The 19,347-nt window shown below is 38.7% G+C and overlaps 2 protein-coding genes across 2 annotated transcripts in view; both read left to right on the top strand.

Moving 5' to 3' along the window:
* LOC110674862 (adenomatous polyposis coli protein-like) overlaps nucleotides 1–19,347 on the top strand; it is a 78,713-nt gene that overhangs the window by 24,157 nt on the left and 35,209 nt on the right. The window lies entirely within an intron of this gene.
* LOC5574226 (NTF2-related export protein) lies at nucleotides 1,182–1,826 on the top strand. Its single transcript, XM_001661230.2, has 2 exons — nucleotides 1,182–1,378; nucleotides 1,437–1,826. The coding sequence occupies exons 1-2, from the start codon at nucleotides 1,358–1,360 to the stop codon at nucleotides 1,677–1,679; spliced, it is 264 nt and encodes an 87-aa protein (XP_001661280.1). The 5' UTR covers nucleotides 1,182–1,357; the 3' UTR covers nucleotides 1,680–1,826.

Raw genomic sequence — 19,347 nt, 5'->3', positions numbered from 1 at the left:
ACGTGTTCTGGTATGACAAATGAGCTTCCGTTTTTTTTTTTGGCGATTGCTATTTTTGCTCAACCCGTCGTCACTACTACCTCTATTACTGATGCAGACGCCCTAGTTGTTGTTCGTTGGTACTTTACACGAAGAAATTCGATCCATTGCAATTATTACTTCTTCCCCTGCCTCTGTTATGATGGTGCGGGCATTTTTTTTTGTTATACATAGAAGGGGGGAACATATGTGGTGGAGTTTGCCGCAGCAATTAGCATTCATTAGCCTGTCCGGGATGGGTCGGTCTGGCAATGAAGCGAGTCAGTTTTCAGACAGTTAGTCCCTATTGCCGTGAAATCTTTGGGGTCTTCCTTATCCTTGTGGTAAAGTCCGGGGTTTCACAGCAAAGGCTATATAAAAGTAATCATTCTATGATAATCATTCGAATTGTTGAACCTTAAGAAACATGTACTAAAGTGACCTACATCCAATAGCTTACGAAAAATTCAAAATCTTGATTGAAATAACTAAAGAATATGCCGTTTAGTCTCAAATTCCGAATATGACTCCTATTTCGAACACTCGACTTTAATAGCGATTGTTTAAGGAAACAACTCAAACTACTTCACAGTATGATCAATTCATCTATGTCTATGTCCTCGGCACGGCATTCAAAAATTGTGAAAATGTCAATTCTTACCTTTGAAATAGCCGCTGGCTGCTCCGAATGTGAGTCATGTTCGGAATGTGAGACAAAACGGTACACGGAGAAACAAATTTACCTAGATTTTGAGTTTACTTTACTCAAAATTAAGAATATCGATTATACTTTCAACCCAAAATATCGATAGTTTCTTTTTTCCTCACGAATGTTGTCAAAAAATAGAGCAATCTACCTAATGGAGGTACATTGCCCGCATAACAAAATACAGTTTGTCTTACTTTAAGAACAATAAACATCTTGTAACGGGTACGGTTAATGTATCAGAAGTAGTTGCTTTTATGTATAACCATATGGACTTCAAAGCTGTTCACCATTTCAAACAGTATGATTAACCCATACCTATCAGTAACAATATATGATACTGCTCTGATATTGTTAAATTATATGGGAATGGATTCAAGCAAGATATGGTGAAAACATTACGCCACCATTCGGCAAATTGTTTTTGTTTTAATTTGTGCAACACACTCACATTTGCATTTGACAATATTGAACTACATTTTAACAGTTCGACAAATAGTTACATTTTGTTGGTATTTGTGAGCGACAATCTAGCGTTGAGTGTAGAAAAAAATCGCCGTCGGATTGCCGTCGAAGAAAAACAGTCGTGTTAAACTGAAATTATATTTACAAAACAGCAATTCACATCAAAAAATGACAACTGCGATCGACCCAGTAAGTACATTTATTTCGCCAATCTGTTGGATGTTTGGTTCAAACCCAATCCCCGTAGGAACTGCGCACCAAAAACGATGCCGCTTGCCGGATGGAGGAGGGATTCACCAATCTGTACAAAGAAAAAGTAGCCAAGAAGCGGCATCAGATGACCCGGCTCTACATGGACAACGGTTTGCTGGTGTGGAACGGAAATGGTGCCAACGGGAAGGACAACATCCAGAAGTACTTCCAGGAACTGCCCCGCTTCGAATACATTATAAACTCCCTGACTATAATTGAATCATCGCAGGGCTGGTAGCGGATCTAATTTTCTATTTTAATTCTTTAATTCGAGTCTTTATAAAGTGCAAAATTAAATGCAAATTCCTGTGCTTTAATAATGTACAACTGAAGTCAGTTATTTAAGGAACTATGATGATTTGAGTAAATAGTTGATCAAGTTGAAGCATTATTTTTCTCTTCACGTATTAATTTGTTTCATCATTTCTTATTTAATGAATTCAATTCAAATATTTGATTCTTATGGTATAACACTTACATACCAGTATGGGATATGGTAAAAATACAATAAAGCACCGTAATCCAATAATTATGCATACGTTATTTATTTCCCTTAGAAATATATGGTTCAAAATTTATCAAAACTATTTGGCTTACATTAATTTTGCCAGAAAATGGACAGTATATCTACCTTTTGGGAAACTGTTGATGACAAATTTTGTTCGAGAAAATCAACGTTTTCAAATGGTTACATAACTTAACCGCCTATTCCCCACATTGTGATTTTCCTATTTACCGTTTGTCGAATTGTTAAAAACGTTTCGGGTGTGGTGGATATATTGTTATTTTTCATTGTAACCAAAATGTTTCAGATATTGTTGCAAATTGTTGTGGACCTTTCGGGAAACTGTACTGATATAGTTCTTGTTTATGCGGGTGGCCCAATCAGCAAAATTTGGGTGAATGTAACTTTTCTTATGCTTTGGATTGTGAGAACTCAATTTTTCGTTTAATCAACCTAAAATTGAGTATGTATTTCTAATGGAATTAAAGGCAAACTACCTAGTTGGCATGGTCACGTAAACAACACGGTACCGCTCAAATGTCAAACTAGTGAACTCGTGTATTGGTCGATATCGAGTAAGGGAGAGTTGGCTGTTTTATATATAATTAAATTCGCCGAGGAGTGATTTAAACTTTGGGTTCCGGCTTAGTTTTTGAGTTAGAATCTGAATATGTAAACAAAACTGGATACCCCTAATGTTCAACCACACGCACCGCTCAAAAGTCAAAGAATGAACTCATGCATTGGTCCATTGCCCATTGCACGGAGACGTCATAAGAAAATCGTTCTTTCTCCTTCGAGAAATTTGAAAACAGCGGTGCCAGTACCTTTCAAAGATGACAGGTACTGGCACCGTTGATGTCAGGTTTTCACTATGGCTTATCAGGTGGCCAATAATCAAAAAAGTGATGTGCCCCAAATTTCAATTCTTGTTCGCCATTTCATTGTAAACATGTCTGCTAAGAAATCCCCAAAATATTAGGGCATGATTTGCATTGCACACTCAGATATGAGGTACCAAAGTTGAGCCTATGGAGAAAAACTTGTTTTTATTAATAAAAACTATGGTTTACTCAAATGAATATAACTTTTTTTCTATAATACTTACGTAAAATGTTTTTACACCATTTGAAAGCTTACAAAAAAGGCTTCCTAGAAACAATAAAAAAAAATAAAAAAAAGCTTCAACATAATGGCTATTATGATGTTTTCTTATAAAGCGGTTAAAAATCGAATAACATTATAGTTAACACATCGAGTACTTTTTTGTCCCAAGTTGTCCCAGGCTTAAATTCAGTTACAAGGGTACTTTGAGATGTAAACTAAAGGATCGTGAAGAATTTAGCTGCACAAATTTGCACTTTTTTAATTTAAGGCTTTTTGAATTTTTCCAATATTTTTAACCATTTTCTATTGAAAACAGCTAAAAACTAATTCAGAAAATAACTAAATTTCGCTAAATCATTCAAATCATCATTTCTATGTAAGTTTTCATATATATAATGGTTTGTACAACGTTAATCGCATAAATGGCTTATATGCATTATAGGTAACAAAGTTTAATATTTCGCTATAGGCCCTATTCAAAAGTTATTCTCGAAAACTTGTTTTTAAAAATAAAACATCAAATTTGTATCATAAAACTCATAGATACGACATGAGATGGAAAAAATATTTTTGGCCGCCAGTCTGTATGGACACCGCCCATAGTGGTTTTGTTGAAGACCAAAAGAGAGAAAATTTCGCCGTGGAATGAACTAAAGTTCTCATTCTCAATGCGCCCATCTAGTCACTAAAAAGTGACTCGCTACCAACCCTGCGATTTCAATGGCGCAAAATCAAAACAATCAGCTGTTTTTTTCGTTACCGATCGGTTTCCATGGAGCAAACAAAAATCTACATTCTTTTTTTTTTAATTTTCACAAAATCATGATAAGAAAACCGGAATTTCATCATAGGACATAGGAACGGAAATAAAGGAGCACTTACCTTTTTCCCCGGGGGCACCGCATTCGCTTCTCCGAGTACTCCGAGCGCTTGAACGCAATCACGTTCACTTCGAAGTCGCCGGAAGAGCTGAACCTGAAAAAAAAAAAACTTACGTTATTTTCGAAGATACACCTTTGCAGTGCCGTAGCGTGTGGTTGGCCAGGTTGGCACCCGCCAAGGGCGCCGGCCTTTAGGGGGCGCCAAAATGCGTCACGGGCGCCTTCAAATTACAATTTCAAATAATATTAATTAACGTAATAATGGATATTTTGGATGATTCCCATACATCAATTTCAAAATTTAAATATGGAGTTCATTACAAATATGCTCAATTTTGTGTAATTGGAGGTTCACATTGAGAAGAAATAAGGAGTATTCAAATAAATTTCATAAAGATTATCAAGACTTTTTGAAAGCACCACACAAAACAAAGCTGTTGTTGGGCGTGAGCGAAAGTTATTGCTTAACAGTTTTTTCTTAAACACAGTTTCACTGAATCACAGGTTGAATTCTCACAAAGTCTTGGAACAAACTTCCAGAATTTTTACCAGGGTTCTCAGAGTACGGTACACAATTATCACAGAAAATCCTGAACAGGCCTTTCACATGATGCAAGGTGAGTTTCGGGCGGATTTCTTTTGTAAGCTTCTAGGCATAATATTCAAGAATGTTTTTAGAATATTCGAGAAATCCTAACCTAATACAAATTTTCACAGAATCCTGAACAACATTCTGAGAATTTCATGTGCATAAAAACTCAAAAAACTTACTGACAATAGTTTTCTATTTTTTGAAAATGTTTGAGTTAGTGGAGATGATTTAGCACTTATCAATTTTACATCATCTCACAATATTACTCAAGAAATTTAACCCCAGAAGGAAATTACCCCAAATAACTCACACGAGTATCACTGAAAAAAGCTATTGAGTAAGCAGTGCTTAAAAATCAATTCTGCGCTTGTTTCCAATCAATTATTAAAACAATTTCCTGTCTCTCCATGTCACTATTCAGGAATATTCTATTACTTCTCTAAAACAATTATATTTTTTTATCATACTTTATCCAATGGAGTTGATGAATTTGCTTCCATTTTTTGGGAAACTCTTAGCAAAACAACTAAAAATCATTTTTTTTTCAGGATAAGCTGTTAACTCATTATTTTGGGTTTTGTGCAACGTAAGAACTATATCACAATCACACGACGCGACGTGAGACAGGACACAACACTTATGGTTCTTACAAACGTTAAAAGGACATATAAATTACCTCGATATCGTCCTGATGATGGGCAGCATCAAGCCCGAAACCGGTCGTTAAAAAAAGATTATTTATATTATATATTATTTGTGTCTTGTCTCGCGTCGCGTCGTGTGATTAGGAGTTGTTAACCAAATTTATTTTCTAATTAAAATTTTATTAAAAAGACAAAAAAAAATAGACAATCCAGTGGTTTCAACAGGAATTTCTCGGATGGTACGATCTCATGAACAATAATTTTCTTATGAAGTTTTTCAATACAATCTCAAACAGTTCTTAATAAGAATTATCTTGTAGACCTTCTATTGACATTTACCAAATATTTTAGTGTACTCTAAAATAGTTAATACAGTCTCAACATGATATTTTTGTGGATTTCGATAATAATTTTATACAGTAGCTGTATTAGTATTTTGAAAATAATCTTGAATGGCAATTGACTGGTAACCATGCTGCTGAAGCTGCAATTTATGCGTATGAACGGCTAGCTAGTATTATTTTATAACTACAATTAAAGTTGATTCGAAGTGAGAAAGAGCCATAATGATTTATAACATAAGCTCGGCATTTCTGGGGCATTTTTTAAAGAGTTATACAGTAATGCTAGTTTTATGTACACCGTTTATATGCATAAATTACAGATTGGGCAGCTTGATTACTTGGATTGTTCTACAAAAACTTCAAACACATATAGACTTCCAACACAAAATTGACTTAGGGGCGCCCAAAGGGAGGTTTGCCAAGGGCGCCGTGAGGCCACGCTACGGCTCTGCACCTTTGCCACCCCAATGAGAATATATACCTACACGCGGCATCGTGAAATCTTCAGTACAAAATTAACGAAATACTAGAAAAGACACTTTTTCCACCACTGGCACTGCACTTTTCCCGTCTTGAAAGTTTTCTTGAGTGAAATGAAAAAAAAAAGACTGTCGCTCGACGCGGCCGACTGCGATGCGCGATAAATGCAAATACGGCACTGAAAAAAATCTACACGTCAAGGTCGTGTGTTTTACTAACAGATTTGGACAATAAGAAAAACCACATGACTCGAGTGTGGTAACCGTCATTGACTTCGCAGTATAATTACATGTGTATCAACATTAGCTTGTCATTTGTGCATGTCTAAAGAAACATGTCACGCGTCGGTCAAGTGAAAGTGAAAAGGTGGCGTGATCGCTTAGTTGTGTTTGATCCTTCGACTTTGACGCTTGCTCCTGCGGGGGCCGGCGATGAGGGCAAGATCAAACATGTCGCCATCGGTCGAGTAAAATGAAAAAGTGCCGCGTTCGATTAGTTCTTTTTGATCTTTCGACGTTGACGCTTGCTCCTGGGCAGTGCGTCAAGAAAGCCCGAGAAGTCGTCAGTTGTTTTCCCTCTCGGGTCGCGCGCCTATTTTCTCTGAGTGCTTTTATATAGCCGAGCAAACGAGTGAAGCTGGAAGTAGATTGTTGTTGCTCAAAGATGATGGATCAATTGGTGAGCTCGTTTCATGCTACTATTTCTAATCTATAAAATATGCATGACTGCACCTTTAATCGTTACAACGGTGAGACGTAAATATGATTTTTCAACAAACTTTGAAAGGTTCGTCACTGTGAGTGTCGACATAAACTTTGATTCATAAATTATTTATGTCTAATTTTTTTTCAAAACTCCTTTTTCTTTTAACCTTCATTTTTGTAATTAAAAAAATATTTTGAATGGTTCGACACTACAAGTGTAGACTTGCGAAAGGTTCACTTTATTCAACAAAATTTGAAAAGTTCGTCACCTCAAGTGTCGGCATAATTTTTCTGATAAAAAGTACAGTCGTCTGACCAATCGGTCGTAAAAAGTGTGCTCACTAAAAGTAAATGTATAATTAGGTTAATACAGTCCGTTTTGAAGTCGAATATAGTCTGTCTGTCCCGTTAGCTCCCTCGCGTACATTTTGGACCTTCATCGCCGGATATTTCGCGAAACCGCTATGGAAGCGATTTGGAAACGCCGCAATGTGCTTTTCGAGCGCATGAAGTGGGAGCTGAGTAACGTGAGTGCGGTGGAAAAACGGAAGCCTCCTGTCGGCGAAGTGCGGGAGTGCATGCACAAACTTTCCGAGCTTTGTGAACAGTTTGATAAGGTGCAAAGTGAAATCGAAGATCAAACTGAAGCGATTGGTGAAATCAGCTCGATTTTCAACCACCGGTTGGAATTCGAGGAGTTATACTACCAAGTGAAAGGGCGCTACATGAAGCTGCTCGAGGAACATAACCCCCACGGAAGCAGTGAAGGAACAATCGTCGAACCAGCGGATGATCTACGAGAGGCAATCAGGTTGCTTCTGGATTCGCAGCGAATCCTAATGACGTCCCAGGCTGCAGCTTCAAACAACGTGTCGCAGTTGGCTGGCCAAATCGGTTCCGTGAGTCTTTCCCATCCGGTTGCTGACGCTCAAGCGTCCGGAGGCCAAGTTCCACTCGAAGTACGCTAGCCAACGATTGCCTTCCCGGTCTTCAAAGGCGACCGGATATAAAGGACCTCCTTCAAGGATCTTTTCGAAAGCTGCATTCATTCGAAAAACATCAAAAACTCCGTGAAGCTGCAGTACCTGCTTACCTACCTGGATGGAGAAGCAAAAAAGCTGGTTAGTTCCTTCACTATCACCGACGCCAACTATGTGGAAGTATGGGAGAGGCTGAACGAGTTTTACGACAAGAAGAAGTACACCGTCGCGGCACTTGTCAAGGAATTTGTGGACCAGCCGCCGGTTAATTCGCAAAAGCTCATTGGACTTCGAAAGCTCGTTTCAACGTCGGATGAAGTAGTGCGGGAGCTCAAGGCTCTGGGAGAGCAATACGAACCTCGTGACCCGTGGCTGATTAATTTGCTGTTGGAGAAACTCGACCGAGAAACCCGTTCGTTGTGGGCACAAAAGCTAGTCGACGAGGAGAATCCTAGCTTCCATGATTTCATTACGTTCCTTGAGCGACGATGCGATGCCTTGGAAACTTGCGCGTCTTTTTCCAAGAAGGGAACCGACACCGCAACAAAGAAGGAGCAGGATCGAAGAGTGGACCAAAGCACGAAACCCGGTACCCCTTGGACGAGGCATCACTCGCAGACCCAACCTACAACAAGTGTGGTAAGATCGACCTTTTATTGGGAATAGAAGCCTTCTTTTTCATTCTAGAACCGGGCAAGCTGTTCGACGGTCGAGGCATACCGATTGCGCAAAATTCCGTCTTCGGCTACCTGGTTGGTGGTCATTTCAACACGTCGCATATCACCGAAGGTCGAGCGATGCTAGGACTAACAGCAACCATGAATCTGGATCGAACGCTCCGGAAATTCTGGGAGGTGGAAGAAGTGCCTAAATCCAAGCAGCTTACCCCGGACGAGCTGCGCGCTGTTGAGCACTTTCACTCCACCCTCTCTCGGAATGAAACTGGACGATATACAGTTCGCCTACCCTTCGATAGTTCCAAGCTTGAACTGGGCGAATCAGCTACCGCTGCCATCCGGCGGTTCAAGGGCATGGAGAGGAAATTCAGCAACGATCCAGAATTACAACAGTACTACCAGAAGTTCATGACTGAGTACGAGGCTCTTGGTCACATGGAGAAGATACCGCCATGCGAGGTGGCGATTGCACCGCAACAATCCTTCTACTTTCCGCATCATGGTGTGTGGAAAGTGGACAGCGAAACGACGAAACTTTGCGTCGTTTTCGACGCCTCGAGCAAGAGTGCTTCCGAGGTGTCACTCAATGATCGCCTGCTAGTGGGACCGAATGTGAACGAATCGCTCTTCAACGTTTTCACCCGCTGGCGCACCTACAAGATTGCCTTCTGTGCCGACATCGAAAAGATGTATCGACAAGTTCTTGTCGCCAAGGAGGATGCCGATTTCCAGCGAATAGTGTGGCGCAACCATCCGGAGAAACCTCTGGAACATTATCGTTTGCTGACCGTCACCTACGGTACGGCAAGCGCGGCGTACCAAGCTGTGTCGACCCTACAACAGGTAGCAGATGATAACAAGGAAAATCATCCAATGGCAGCAGAGCGGATTCCGAAAAATTTCTACGTAGACGATCTGCTCTCTGGGGCGGATTCCATCGAGGAAGCCATGTTTCTCCGCAACGATATCATCCAAGTACTCAACGATGGGGGCTTCGTTCTGCGCAAGTGGAGCTCCAACGATCCGCAGATATTGGAAATTGACGCGGTACAGGATGATCCAATCCACTTGAAGTTACCCCAAGAAGATGATTCCGTCAAAGCTTTGGGATCAGATGGAACCGGCAAGAAGACTCGTTCTCCTTCAAACTCACGTTCGACATCGATAGCACAAATACCAAACGTCAGCTGTTATCCGATTCGTTGAAGTTCTTTGATCCATTCGGGTGGATCGCACCGATTGTCATCCGAATGATAATACTGTTCCAACATCTATGGTTCTACGACTTGAGTTGGGACGATCCACTTCCTGCTTTCATCCTGGAAGAGTGGATAGCTTTGAAGGAGACACTGCACCATATCGAGAGAATCCGAATCAGAAGATGAATTCCGCACTCTGGAGGTAAGCTAAGACTTCACGGATTCGCCGACGCTTCTGAAGCTGTATACGCTGCTGTCGTCTACGTGCGTACCGTGGACCAAGAAGGAAGAATCGAAACGAACCTTGTGGTGGCCAAGACCAGGGTGGCTCCCATTCTCCAAATATCGCTGCCACGTCTGAAGCTGATGGCGGCCGAGCTACTCGTCGAGTTGATGGTCAAGGTACTAGAGTCGTTTTCACACCTAGAAGTAAAAATATTTGCGTGGAGCGATTCTGAAATCGTTCTGCACTGGCTTTCTTCGGTGCCAAGGAAGTGGAAGAATTTCGTGGCCAATCGAACATCGAAGATTTTGCAACATCTCCCGACGAACCACTGGCGACACGTGTCATCAAGAGATAATCCAGCTGACTGCGCATCACGTGGTATCACACCTTTGGAACTCTTGATGCATCCCCTGTGGTGGAGGGGCCCCGGCTGGCTCTCAGAAACGGAAGACAAATGGCCTACCCAACAAGGTCGTTTAATTGAGGAGGAAGAATTGCTTGAACAGCGAACATCGGTGACCTGCTTGTTTGCTAATGCCACGCCGCCTTCCAGGGGTGGTCACGAAACACTGACGTTTCTGCTCAATCGTTTCTCTGATTTGACTCGTATTCGGCGCATCTTGTGCTGGATCAATCGCCTACGTCACAATGCAATGGTTTGGCTCGTCAACGTGGTGCGGCCCGACTGGAAGGACCGCTAACACCGAAGGAAATCAACGACGCCTGTTTGCAGTTGGCACGAGTTGCTCAACACGACTGCTTCAAGAAGGAAATCGATTGTCTGGTCAAGAACGATCCGCTTCCAGGCAATAGCAAGCTGAAAAGTCTGTTTCCTTTCATCGATGCTGATGGCACTCTGCGGGTTGGTGGTCGCCTTCACAATTCCAGCCAACCGTACGACGTTCGCCATCCGGTTATTATCCCGAAGGAGCACCAGTACACTAAGTTGCTTCTGACAGAAACTCATCTTCGTTGACGGGGTTGGTGGTCTGATGGCTACCGCTTCTGCTTCATATGCAGAAGGTCATGGGTTCAATCCCAGGCCCGTCCCTTTCCTCGTACTTTGTAGTTGTATATCTCTCACTTGCTTCTATCTTCCATTCTAAATATATCACACTCAAAAACTATTCGTTCATAGCAAACGCTAGAACCAGAGACGGACAAGAAACCGTTTCCCTAACGCTTCCTACTTCCACGCGCACGCCTTTCTTACGCCTGATATATAGGCAGTCTGCTAACCACAAAAGCAAACCTCTCTGCCATGCCTTTCTCCCAATCCATACACTGCCGCATGAACTGGCGTGGATGCAGTGGAATATACGGTCTACGTGGGAGCCAGTTCAATGCATCATCAATTCCTCTCCCTTCCCCTCATTGGTCTGCATTCTGACGTGGCAGGTGCCATTGTTGCCTAAAAATAGAAGATCACCAGCACTTATACACTGAGGATGCCTGTTAGTCCCAAGCAGTCATTCGGTTGGTTCCTTGTGTAAGTGCAGCTGATCTGGCGATACTGGAGTGCATCCACGGGCGGCCAATCATGCTCAAGCTCAAGTGTCGGCATAATTTTTCTCTACATAGATATTGTTTATATCAAATGAAAATATTATACTTAATATTTCAACGATTTTTAGGCAATAATTGTAGTGAGGAAGAGCAGAACTTTCAACATTCATGAACCGGAAGAAATGGATATTGGATGAGGAATTCCAGTTATAATTCCTACAAAGTATTCCGACGAAACTCTAAAATTATAAAGGGTCGCTGTCGGGGATTATTCTGAACAGTCATCGATATGGGAATGGCTATGGTAATTTCTTAAAAGATTCTATCTAGAATCTTATGTGGTTTCCTCTAGTTATTCTACTTCGAAAATTTTACAGGAATCTATGGGTTATACTAAAGATTCCACCAGAAATTCTTCGTGGGATTCTTAAGGTAAACCTTCAGGTGACATTCTTCCAGAGATTACTTCAAAGAATCATCTACTAAATTTTCTCAATTTTTTACTTCAAAGATCAATCCAATAGAATCCTCAAGTGATTTCTTTATTAATTCTTCAGAGCTTACTCGAAGTCTGCTTCCAAAGGCGTGTGTTTTACTAATAGATTTGAGCTATAAGAAAAACTCATAAACTGCCGATGCAGATGGGTGGCGAGTCAGAATAAGTGACTTTACACAACGTCAACGACAGTGATCTAGCAAATGTGCGCTCTTGAGTTGTTTCTATACATTCCACTAGCGTTTTCCCACAATCTCTAACCTATTTCTTTGGCAAATACACCAGCAGTTCTGTCGGTGATTTCATCAAAAGTTCACTACGGAATTCCTGTACCAGGAATTACTGCAAGGAATCCACCTGGAATTTCACCAGGAATTCATTAAGGTAATGATTCCTTTCAAAGTTCTTCTAGGAATTCCAGCAGGAGAGTTTCCATCAGAAGTTATAGTAAATTCCTTCAGAGATTCCACCAGGAACCCCATCAAAATTTCCTCCGAGAATTCCACCAGTACTTCTAAAGATTCAATCATAAGTTCCACGAAGAATTACATCAGAAATTTCTTCAGGGTTACCATTAGGAGTTTCTCTCCTAGTGATTCCATCGGAAGTTCCTTTGTAGATTATATCGTAAGTTCCCCTGTAGATTGTATCGGAAGATGCTCTAGGGACTCCATCTGTAATTCCTTCAGGGATTCCATCAGGAGTTCCTCTAGGGATTCCATCATTGTCATTGGGACATTGCCAGGAGTTCCTCCAGAGATTTCATCAAAAGTTATTTCAGAGATTCCATCAGGAGTTCCTCCAGATATTCTCCAGAAATTATATCAGCAGTCGAGAAATTCTATCAGGATTTCTTCTAGGCATGTCATAAGGTATTCCTCTAGGGATTCTATCAAGAATCTTATCAAGAATTCATTCAGGTATTTCATCAGGAGATTCCATAAAGAGCTCTTCAAGGGGTTTCATCAGGAGTTCCTCGAATGATATCTTTAGGAATTCCTCCAGGGATTCCATCAAGAGTTCGTTCAAAGATTTCACCTAGATTCCTTCGAGAGATTCTATCAGGAGTTCCTCCAGATATTACATCAGGAGTTCCTCGAGAAATTCCATCAGGATTATTTCTAGAGATATCATAAGAATCTATCAATAATCTTATCAGGAATTTTTCCTGGGATTTCATAAGGAGTTCCTTTAGGGATCCCCTCCAATGAGTCTATCATGAGTTCCTTCAAGAATATCTTTAGGAATTCTTCCTAGGATTTCATCAAAAGTTCCTATAGGAATTTAACAAGAGTATCTTTAGGGTTTTCATTAGAGTTCTCCTGCAGATTTCATCAGGAGTTACTGCAGGAATTTCATCAAGAGTTCCTTCAGAGATTTCGCCTAGAATCCCACCAGAGCACTATGGGCCAGAAAGCAAAATTTCGCGACAAAATTCCAAACACCTCCAAAATGAACAAAAATCAACCTAAAAGTAGTATAAACATAAGAATCTATGAAAAAGTCATGTTTGGGACAACTAAGATGCATTTTGAATTGAATTGAGAATATTTGTAAGAATTATGCATGTTTGGAATAATATGTTAATTAAGGCATAATTAATTCAAATTCGCTCGTATTTCATATTACAAAATACATAGTACATTTTCAAAGATATGATTCATTAATTTGAAAGTATTTTGAAGATACACTATAAAAATTCTCAGAATAGTTGAAAAATACCTGAACAATGTGATTGTTGTTAAATGTTCCAAAATGTAGTTGTTTGGAATGCATTGGAAACTGTTTATTTGATATATTTATTGGTATTTCACAGTACCTTTGCATTTAATTCATCATTTGCACTATTAAGATTTTATAACGCATTGTTTTAACTGTACATAACCTATGACAAAGCCATAAATCATCAGATTATTGGCATGGTTCAAATGAGACTAGATAATATGAATTACATTTCAGTAGATGCTATGCTGTTTTTAAAGGTGACAATTCACATTGTTTGAAGCGTTTCAATCAAAATCAATTTCGAAATATTATTGTCAGGAATATTTTAGCTATTGTGGGGCCTTACTTGATGTTTTAAAACATCAGAGCACCTGGTTTACACCAGTATATGGAACCCATTATATGATTACGTGCAGCAAATTCTTATATGAGAATAATGATTTTTTGTCCAGATCTCGTATTTGATTTATTTTAAATTGAAATGAATCAAGTAGACCCCCTAATCTGCATTTCTTTTTAACGAAATTGTCTGATTCGTTTATGTACAATTGAATAGTTAATATGATTAAACATTTTATTATAATTCTCCCGACCACATTACGCTTAAGTTGCCGATATTTCAGGCAGCAATTTTAAAGGATTAAAACTATTTTTTTCAATTTTTTTATTATTGGTGGTTGACCTAGTCGTTTAGTGCTGTCTTTTCATTTTTATTTCCTTTCAATTTTTTATACTGTATTTACTTGATATTCCAACGTAGTATAGGGAGATAGTGTAGGAGGTTGATTAAACAACCTTTATCTTTTTTTATTATGTTTTTATTTCTTATTGTAATCTATTAGAAAATATCAATTCACCCTCAGTAAACCATCAAACTCAAAAACGGGTAGATTTTCGATGTATTAACTTGATTTTATAAATTTTGTGAAATGCCAATGAAAACCAACGATTCAATATTGGTTGAAAAATAATCAGCTGATTTTGTATGATTCTTTTAAGAAAATTTCTACTAAATATCTATATTAAACTGAAGCCATTGTGATTTATACAAAAACATAGCAATTTCGACCGTTTCTTACTTCTTTAAAAGTCTATTATCTTTGTTGTCCAGAAACCACGCATAAGTCCCTATATTGGTAATTTCAAACAAATTTCTCTATTATGGTTTTGTCATACCATAAAAATCATAGCCTCGAAGAAAATTAGAAAAAAATATTAATTTTTGTAATTTTTCAACCGACAGAACCTGAATGTCAAATAGTCCATGAACGAAAACTTGCTCTAAAGTAGTGGTTTATGACTACGTCAGTTGTTTTTATACCAATTGAACTTATTTGATTTTTAATTGTTTGAACAGCAGCGAAGTTAAAAATATAGAAATAAAAAATCGACTAAATATCGCATGTACTTGAACCGGTGTATCTCGGCCATCCGCAAATATATGCAAAAACTTTTGGTAGCACATGAAAGAGTGGAGTCTAGGCTTCCCTCTCCAACTGGTTGCAAGTCGAATACGGTGGAATACCTTAACTTTCAAGGTAAAATAGTGAAAATATAGTAAATTTTACTTGTACATTATAAAATCAATGCTAAAATTCAAAACAAACGTTATTTTTATACCAGACATGTAAAATGCACTTAATTTGCTTTCCGAAAATGTACACACAATCATTTTTCTTGCCATTTTCCCCCTCAAATCAAATTTTCTTATGATAGGCTGAAATTCAAGTATTTCAGTTTAGACAATATTCGCCTCCATGAAGTGCAATGAAATAATGTAATTAATTAAATAAGATAGTTGGTATACAATCACATATGTGCCAATAATGAGAAATTCATCTCAATAATTCAAATTATTGAAAAAAGGTTTTTGGACTTTTGTCGCGAAATTTTGATTTCTGGCCCATAGTGCAGAGATTCTATCAGGAGTTCCTCCGGAGATTACACTAGGGGCTCCTCGAGGAGCTCCATCTGGATTATGTATGGGAATATCACAAGGAGTTGCTCTAAGGATTCTATCGGAGTTCCATCAGGAATCTTATCAGGAATTCCTCCAGGGATTAAACAGGTCCGTCACACTCGGGCTCAGATTGGGTACCACTTCTAGTACTGCATCTGGTCCCTCGGTAGTGCAAAAGGTACCCAAGTTTGACAGATCGCAGTACACTTTTCACGGCATTCTAGATTACCTTATGAGCCATAACATTTTGGGCAACTGCAAGGGACATGGAGGTCTTTAATTTGTCTTTGGATTAAATGCGAAGTTTATCTAGAAATTCCATCAGAAGTTTCTTCAGAGATTTCACCTGGAACTCCTCATATAGAAGCTCATATCAGGAGTACCTCAAGGAAATGCATCAGGACTTCTTTAAGGGATTCTATCAGGAATTCCTTAAGGAATCTTATCATTTCAACAGGAGTTTCTATAGAGATTCATTCAGGAGTTCTTCTAGAGATTAGATCAGAAGTTTCTTCAGAAATTCCATCTTGAACACCCTCAGGGATTATATCTGAAGTTCTTCTAGGTATTACATCAGAAGTTCTTTTAGGGATTTCATCAGGAGTTCCTTCAGTGATTTCATTAGTAGTTCCTTTAGATATTCCACCTAGAATTCCTCCAGAGATTCTATCAACAGTTTCTGTAGAAATTTCATCAAGAGTTCCTTCAGATATGCCACCTGGAGAGATTCTAACTGGAATTCCTACAGGAATTCTATCAAGAGTTTCCCTATGGATTTCATCAGAAATTCCTCCAGGGATTACGTCAGAAGTGCTTCCATGGATTCCGTCAGAAGTTTCTTCTAGGTGTTTCATCAGAAGTCTTTCAAAAGATTTCATTAGGAGTTTCTGCAGGGATTCCATCAGAAATTCTCTCGTGCATTTCTTTTGAAATACTCCCTGGGACTCCATCATGAACATTTTCTAGGGTTCCATCAGAAGTTTTGGCAGGAATTCTTCCAAAGGTTTCTTCAGGAATTCCATCAGGGTTATTCTGGGTTCCATCAAGCTATTCACTACGGATTCCTCCCGGAATTTATAAAGGGATTCTACCAGAATTTTCTTCCAGGGGGTTTTCTATTTTTCAAGGGATTCCTCCATGAATTCTCGGCAAAAATCCAAGTATCTTCAAGAGTTATCAGGAATTCCCCCAGAGATTTTACCAGATTTTTTTTTATAAGTACCGAAATTACTCAAGACATTCTTTCCGAAACTTCTCGCGGAATATCTTCAGGGATTCTTGGGGGTTTTCGGGAATTCCTCCAGCAATTTAATCATATTGGATGATGGAGAAATGCCCTTAGGAATCCTCGGAGCAATTTCTGGTAGATTCTTGAAGTAATTCCTTCAGAAATCCCAGGTCGAATGCCTCCTAGGGTCCCTTTAGCGATACAAAGAGGAATCTTTGAAGGAAACACTGGAAGAATTTATAAAAGAACTTATTGAAGACTTCCTAGAAAAATATTACAAGCGTTATCTTTGAAGGAATTTCTGGTGAAATCCCTAGTAGGAAGTTCTTTAAACTCTTTTGCAGTATTTTTTGTGGAAAGCCTGAAGGTTTCCTGGTGGAATTTCAGGAAGAACTCCTTGATGAATCCTTGGAGAACTTCTGAGTAGAATCACTGTAAGAGTTCATGGAGTAATTCTCTGGATATCTGTAGGATTTTCTGAAGGTATTCCTAGGGAAATCACTAGAAGAATGTCTGGAAGATTTTTGATAGAAGCAATTCCTGGTGAATTTTCTTGAAAGGGATTCATTTAGAAATCTCTTTAAGAATTTCTAGAAGAATTCCTGATGGATTCGCAGGAGAAGAATCCTTATAGAATCTGTTTAGAAATTCCTGAAGTTTCTCGAGGAATTCCTGAATAAATCTTTGGATGATTTTTTCAGTGGAATTCTTGAAGAGAGCATTGGATGAATCACTGCAGAAATCCCTTTGGTATTTGTTTGATAAATCCCTTGGGAAATCTGTAGAAAAACTGCAACAATGGGGACGGATCTGGTGCCTCTCACGCCGAGGACCTGGGATCGAATCCCATCCACGAGATAGTCACAAAAAATTTTCTGTGACGACTTCCTTCGGAAGGGAAGTAAAGCCGTTGTTCCCGAGATGAACTAGCCCAGGGCTAAAAATCTCGTTAATAAGAAAAAAAAACTGCAACAAAAAATCGCTGAATTCCTTCTGAAATTCCTGAAGCAAGTCCTGGTGGAATTTAATAAGGATTCCTAGGAGGAAGTCCTGAAAAAAGTCGTGGTGAAATCCTTGGGGGAATTTATTTTGATGGATTTCTTGAGGAACCCCTTGAGAAGCAATTGAAAAATTTCGTTTTGTGATTCCTGGTTAATGCATGTTCGAATCCTTGGAACTAACTTCTAAAATGATTCCTGAAGAAATCTTCGAAGAAATTGTTATAGCCATCTTTGGAGGATTCGTTGGAGGCAGTCTTGGAGTAAGCTCTAAAGAATTACTGAAGAAATCACTTGAGGAACTTTATGGATTGATCTTTCAAGGAATAAATGGAGGGAATTTAGTAGAGGAATCTTTGAAGGAATCTCTGGAAGAATGTCATCTGAAGGCATGCCTTAAGGATTTCCCCCGAAGGATCTTCCAGTCTAATCTGTTGATAAATTCCTAAAGGAATTATTGATAAAATTCCTGGTAGAATCCCACGAAGAATTTCTGGTGGAATCCTTAGTATAACCCATAGATTCCCGGAAAATTTTCGAAGCAGAATAACTACAGGAAACCACAAAAGATTCTATATATAGAATCTTTTAAGAAATTACCATAGCCATTCCCATATCGATGACTGTTCAGAATAATCTCCGACAGCGACCCCTCCCAAATAACAATTCAGAGCCACAAACAAGCATTCATGTTTAATTATTGTTCAATAATGGTAATGACAGCTGAATAAAACATTTGCTCTATAAAGAGCTGAGAAGGTGCTTCTTTAATACAAACTTTGTTCAACGTTATGCATTAGAATGAACAAAAATTGAATCGCCACTTATTAAACGTTTCCAAAGATTCTCAATCGACTAGCCAAGATTGTTTTACTAATGAGCTGAACAAGACATGTTTTCCCCAATTAAAAAGCCAATATTCCACTAAACAAATGTATATGTATAAAAGGATGTTCAGAAGACGAATTAACGTTTTACTTGCGTCGCACTTCGGCTATTTCCACATGTTTAACAAAAGCATGAATAAGAGCTGAATAAGTATTTTATAAAATTCTAATTCAGCTTCAGTATATTGTAAGAACAGTTGATCCAATAAAGGCCAAAATGACGATTAACAAACACATTGTTTAGCAATAAATTAGCCTTGTAAAAGCGATCACACTATAGCTAAATTTCATAAAATAGACAAAATATCCGAAATTCGTGTTGAGTTCCGAACGCATTTCAAAGCTTATAACTTATGCTTTCTCAAAACTTTTTAAATAGTTGTTCAGATTATTTTTAAAAACAAAAACAAACATTTGAGCTAAGTATTCATAGTAGGAGCGAAAAACTGACAAACAAAGCGTGATATTGACTTGATTGACATAAAAGATCTGAAGCCAACATCAAAATTTCGTTTGTTCTTTGTATGTAGTTATTTTTATATATCATTTTCAGATCTTTCATATATTATATCTATCAAGTTAATATCACTCTTTGCTATCCATATTATAATTTGCTATTGCTAAGCTTTTTTTGCCTGCTCGGGATGTTGTTCCGTACAAGAAAAGTGGAAATTTCTTTAACAGAATTGATTAAATAAATTTCTATAGCTACATTTGAAATAACATTTCTTCACAACTGAATAGTGCGATCTAAAAAAAAAAAAAGA

The sequence above is a fragment of the Aedes aegypti genome, chromosome 1 (assembly GCF_002204515.2).
Source record: "Aedes aegypti strain LVP_AGWG chromosome 1, AaegL5.0 Primary Assembly, whole genome shotgun sequence".
NCBI lineage: Eukaryota > Metazoa > Arthropoda > Insecta > Diptera > Culicidae > Aedes > Aedes aegypti.
Note: the sequence above shows the minus strand (reverse complement) of the source record. Positions and strands in the feature narration are given on the sequence as shown.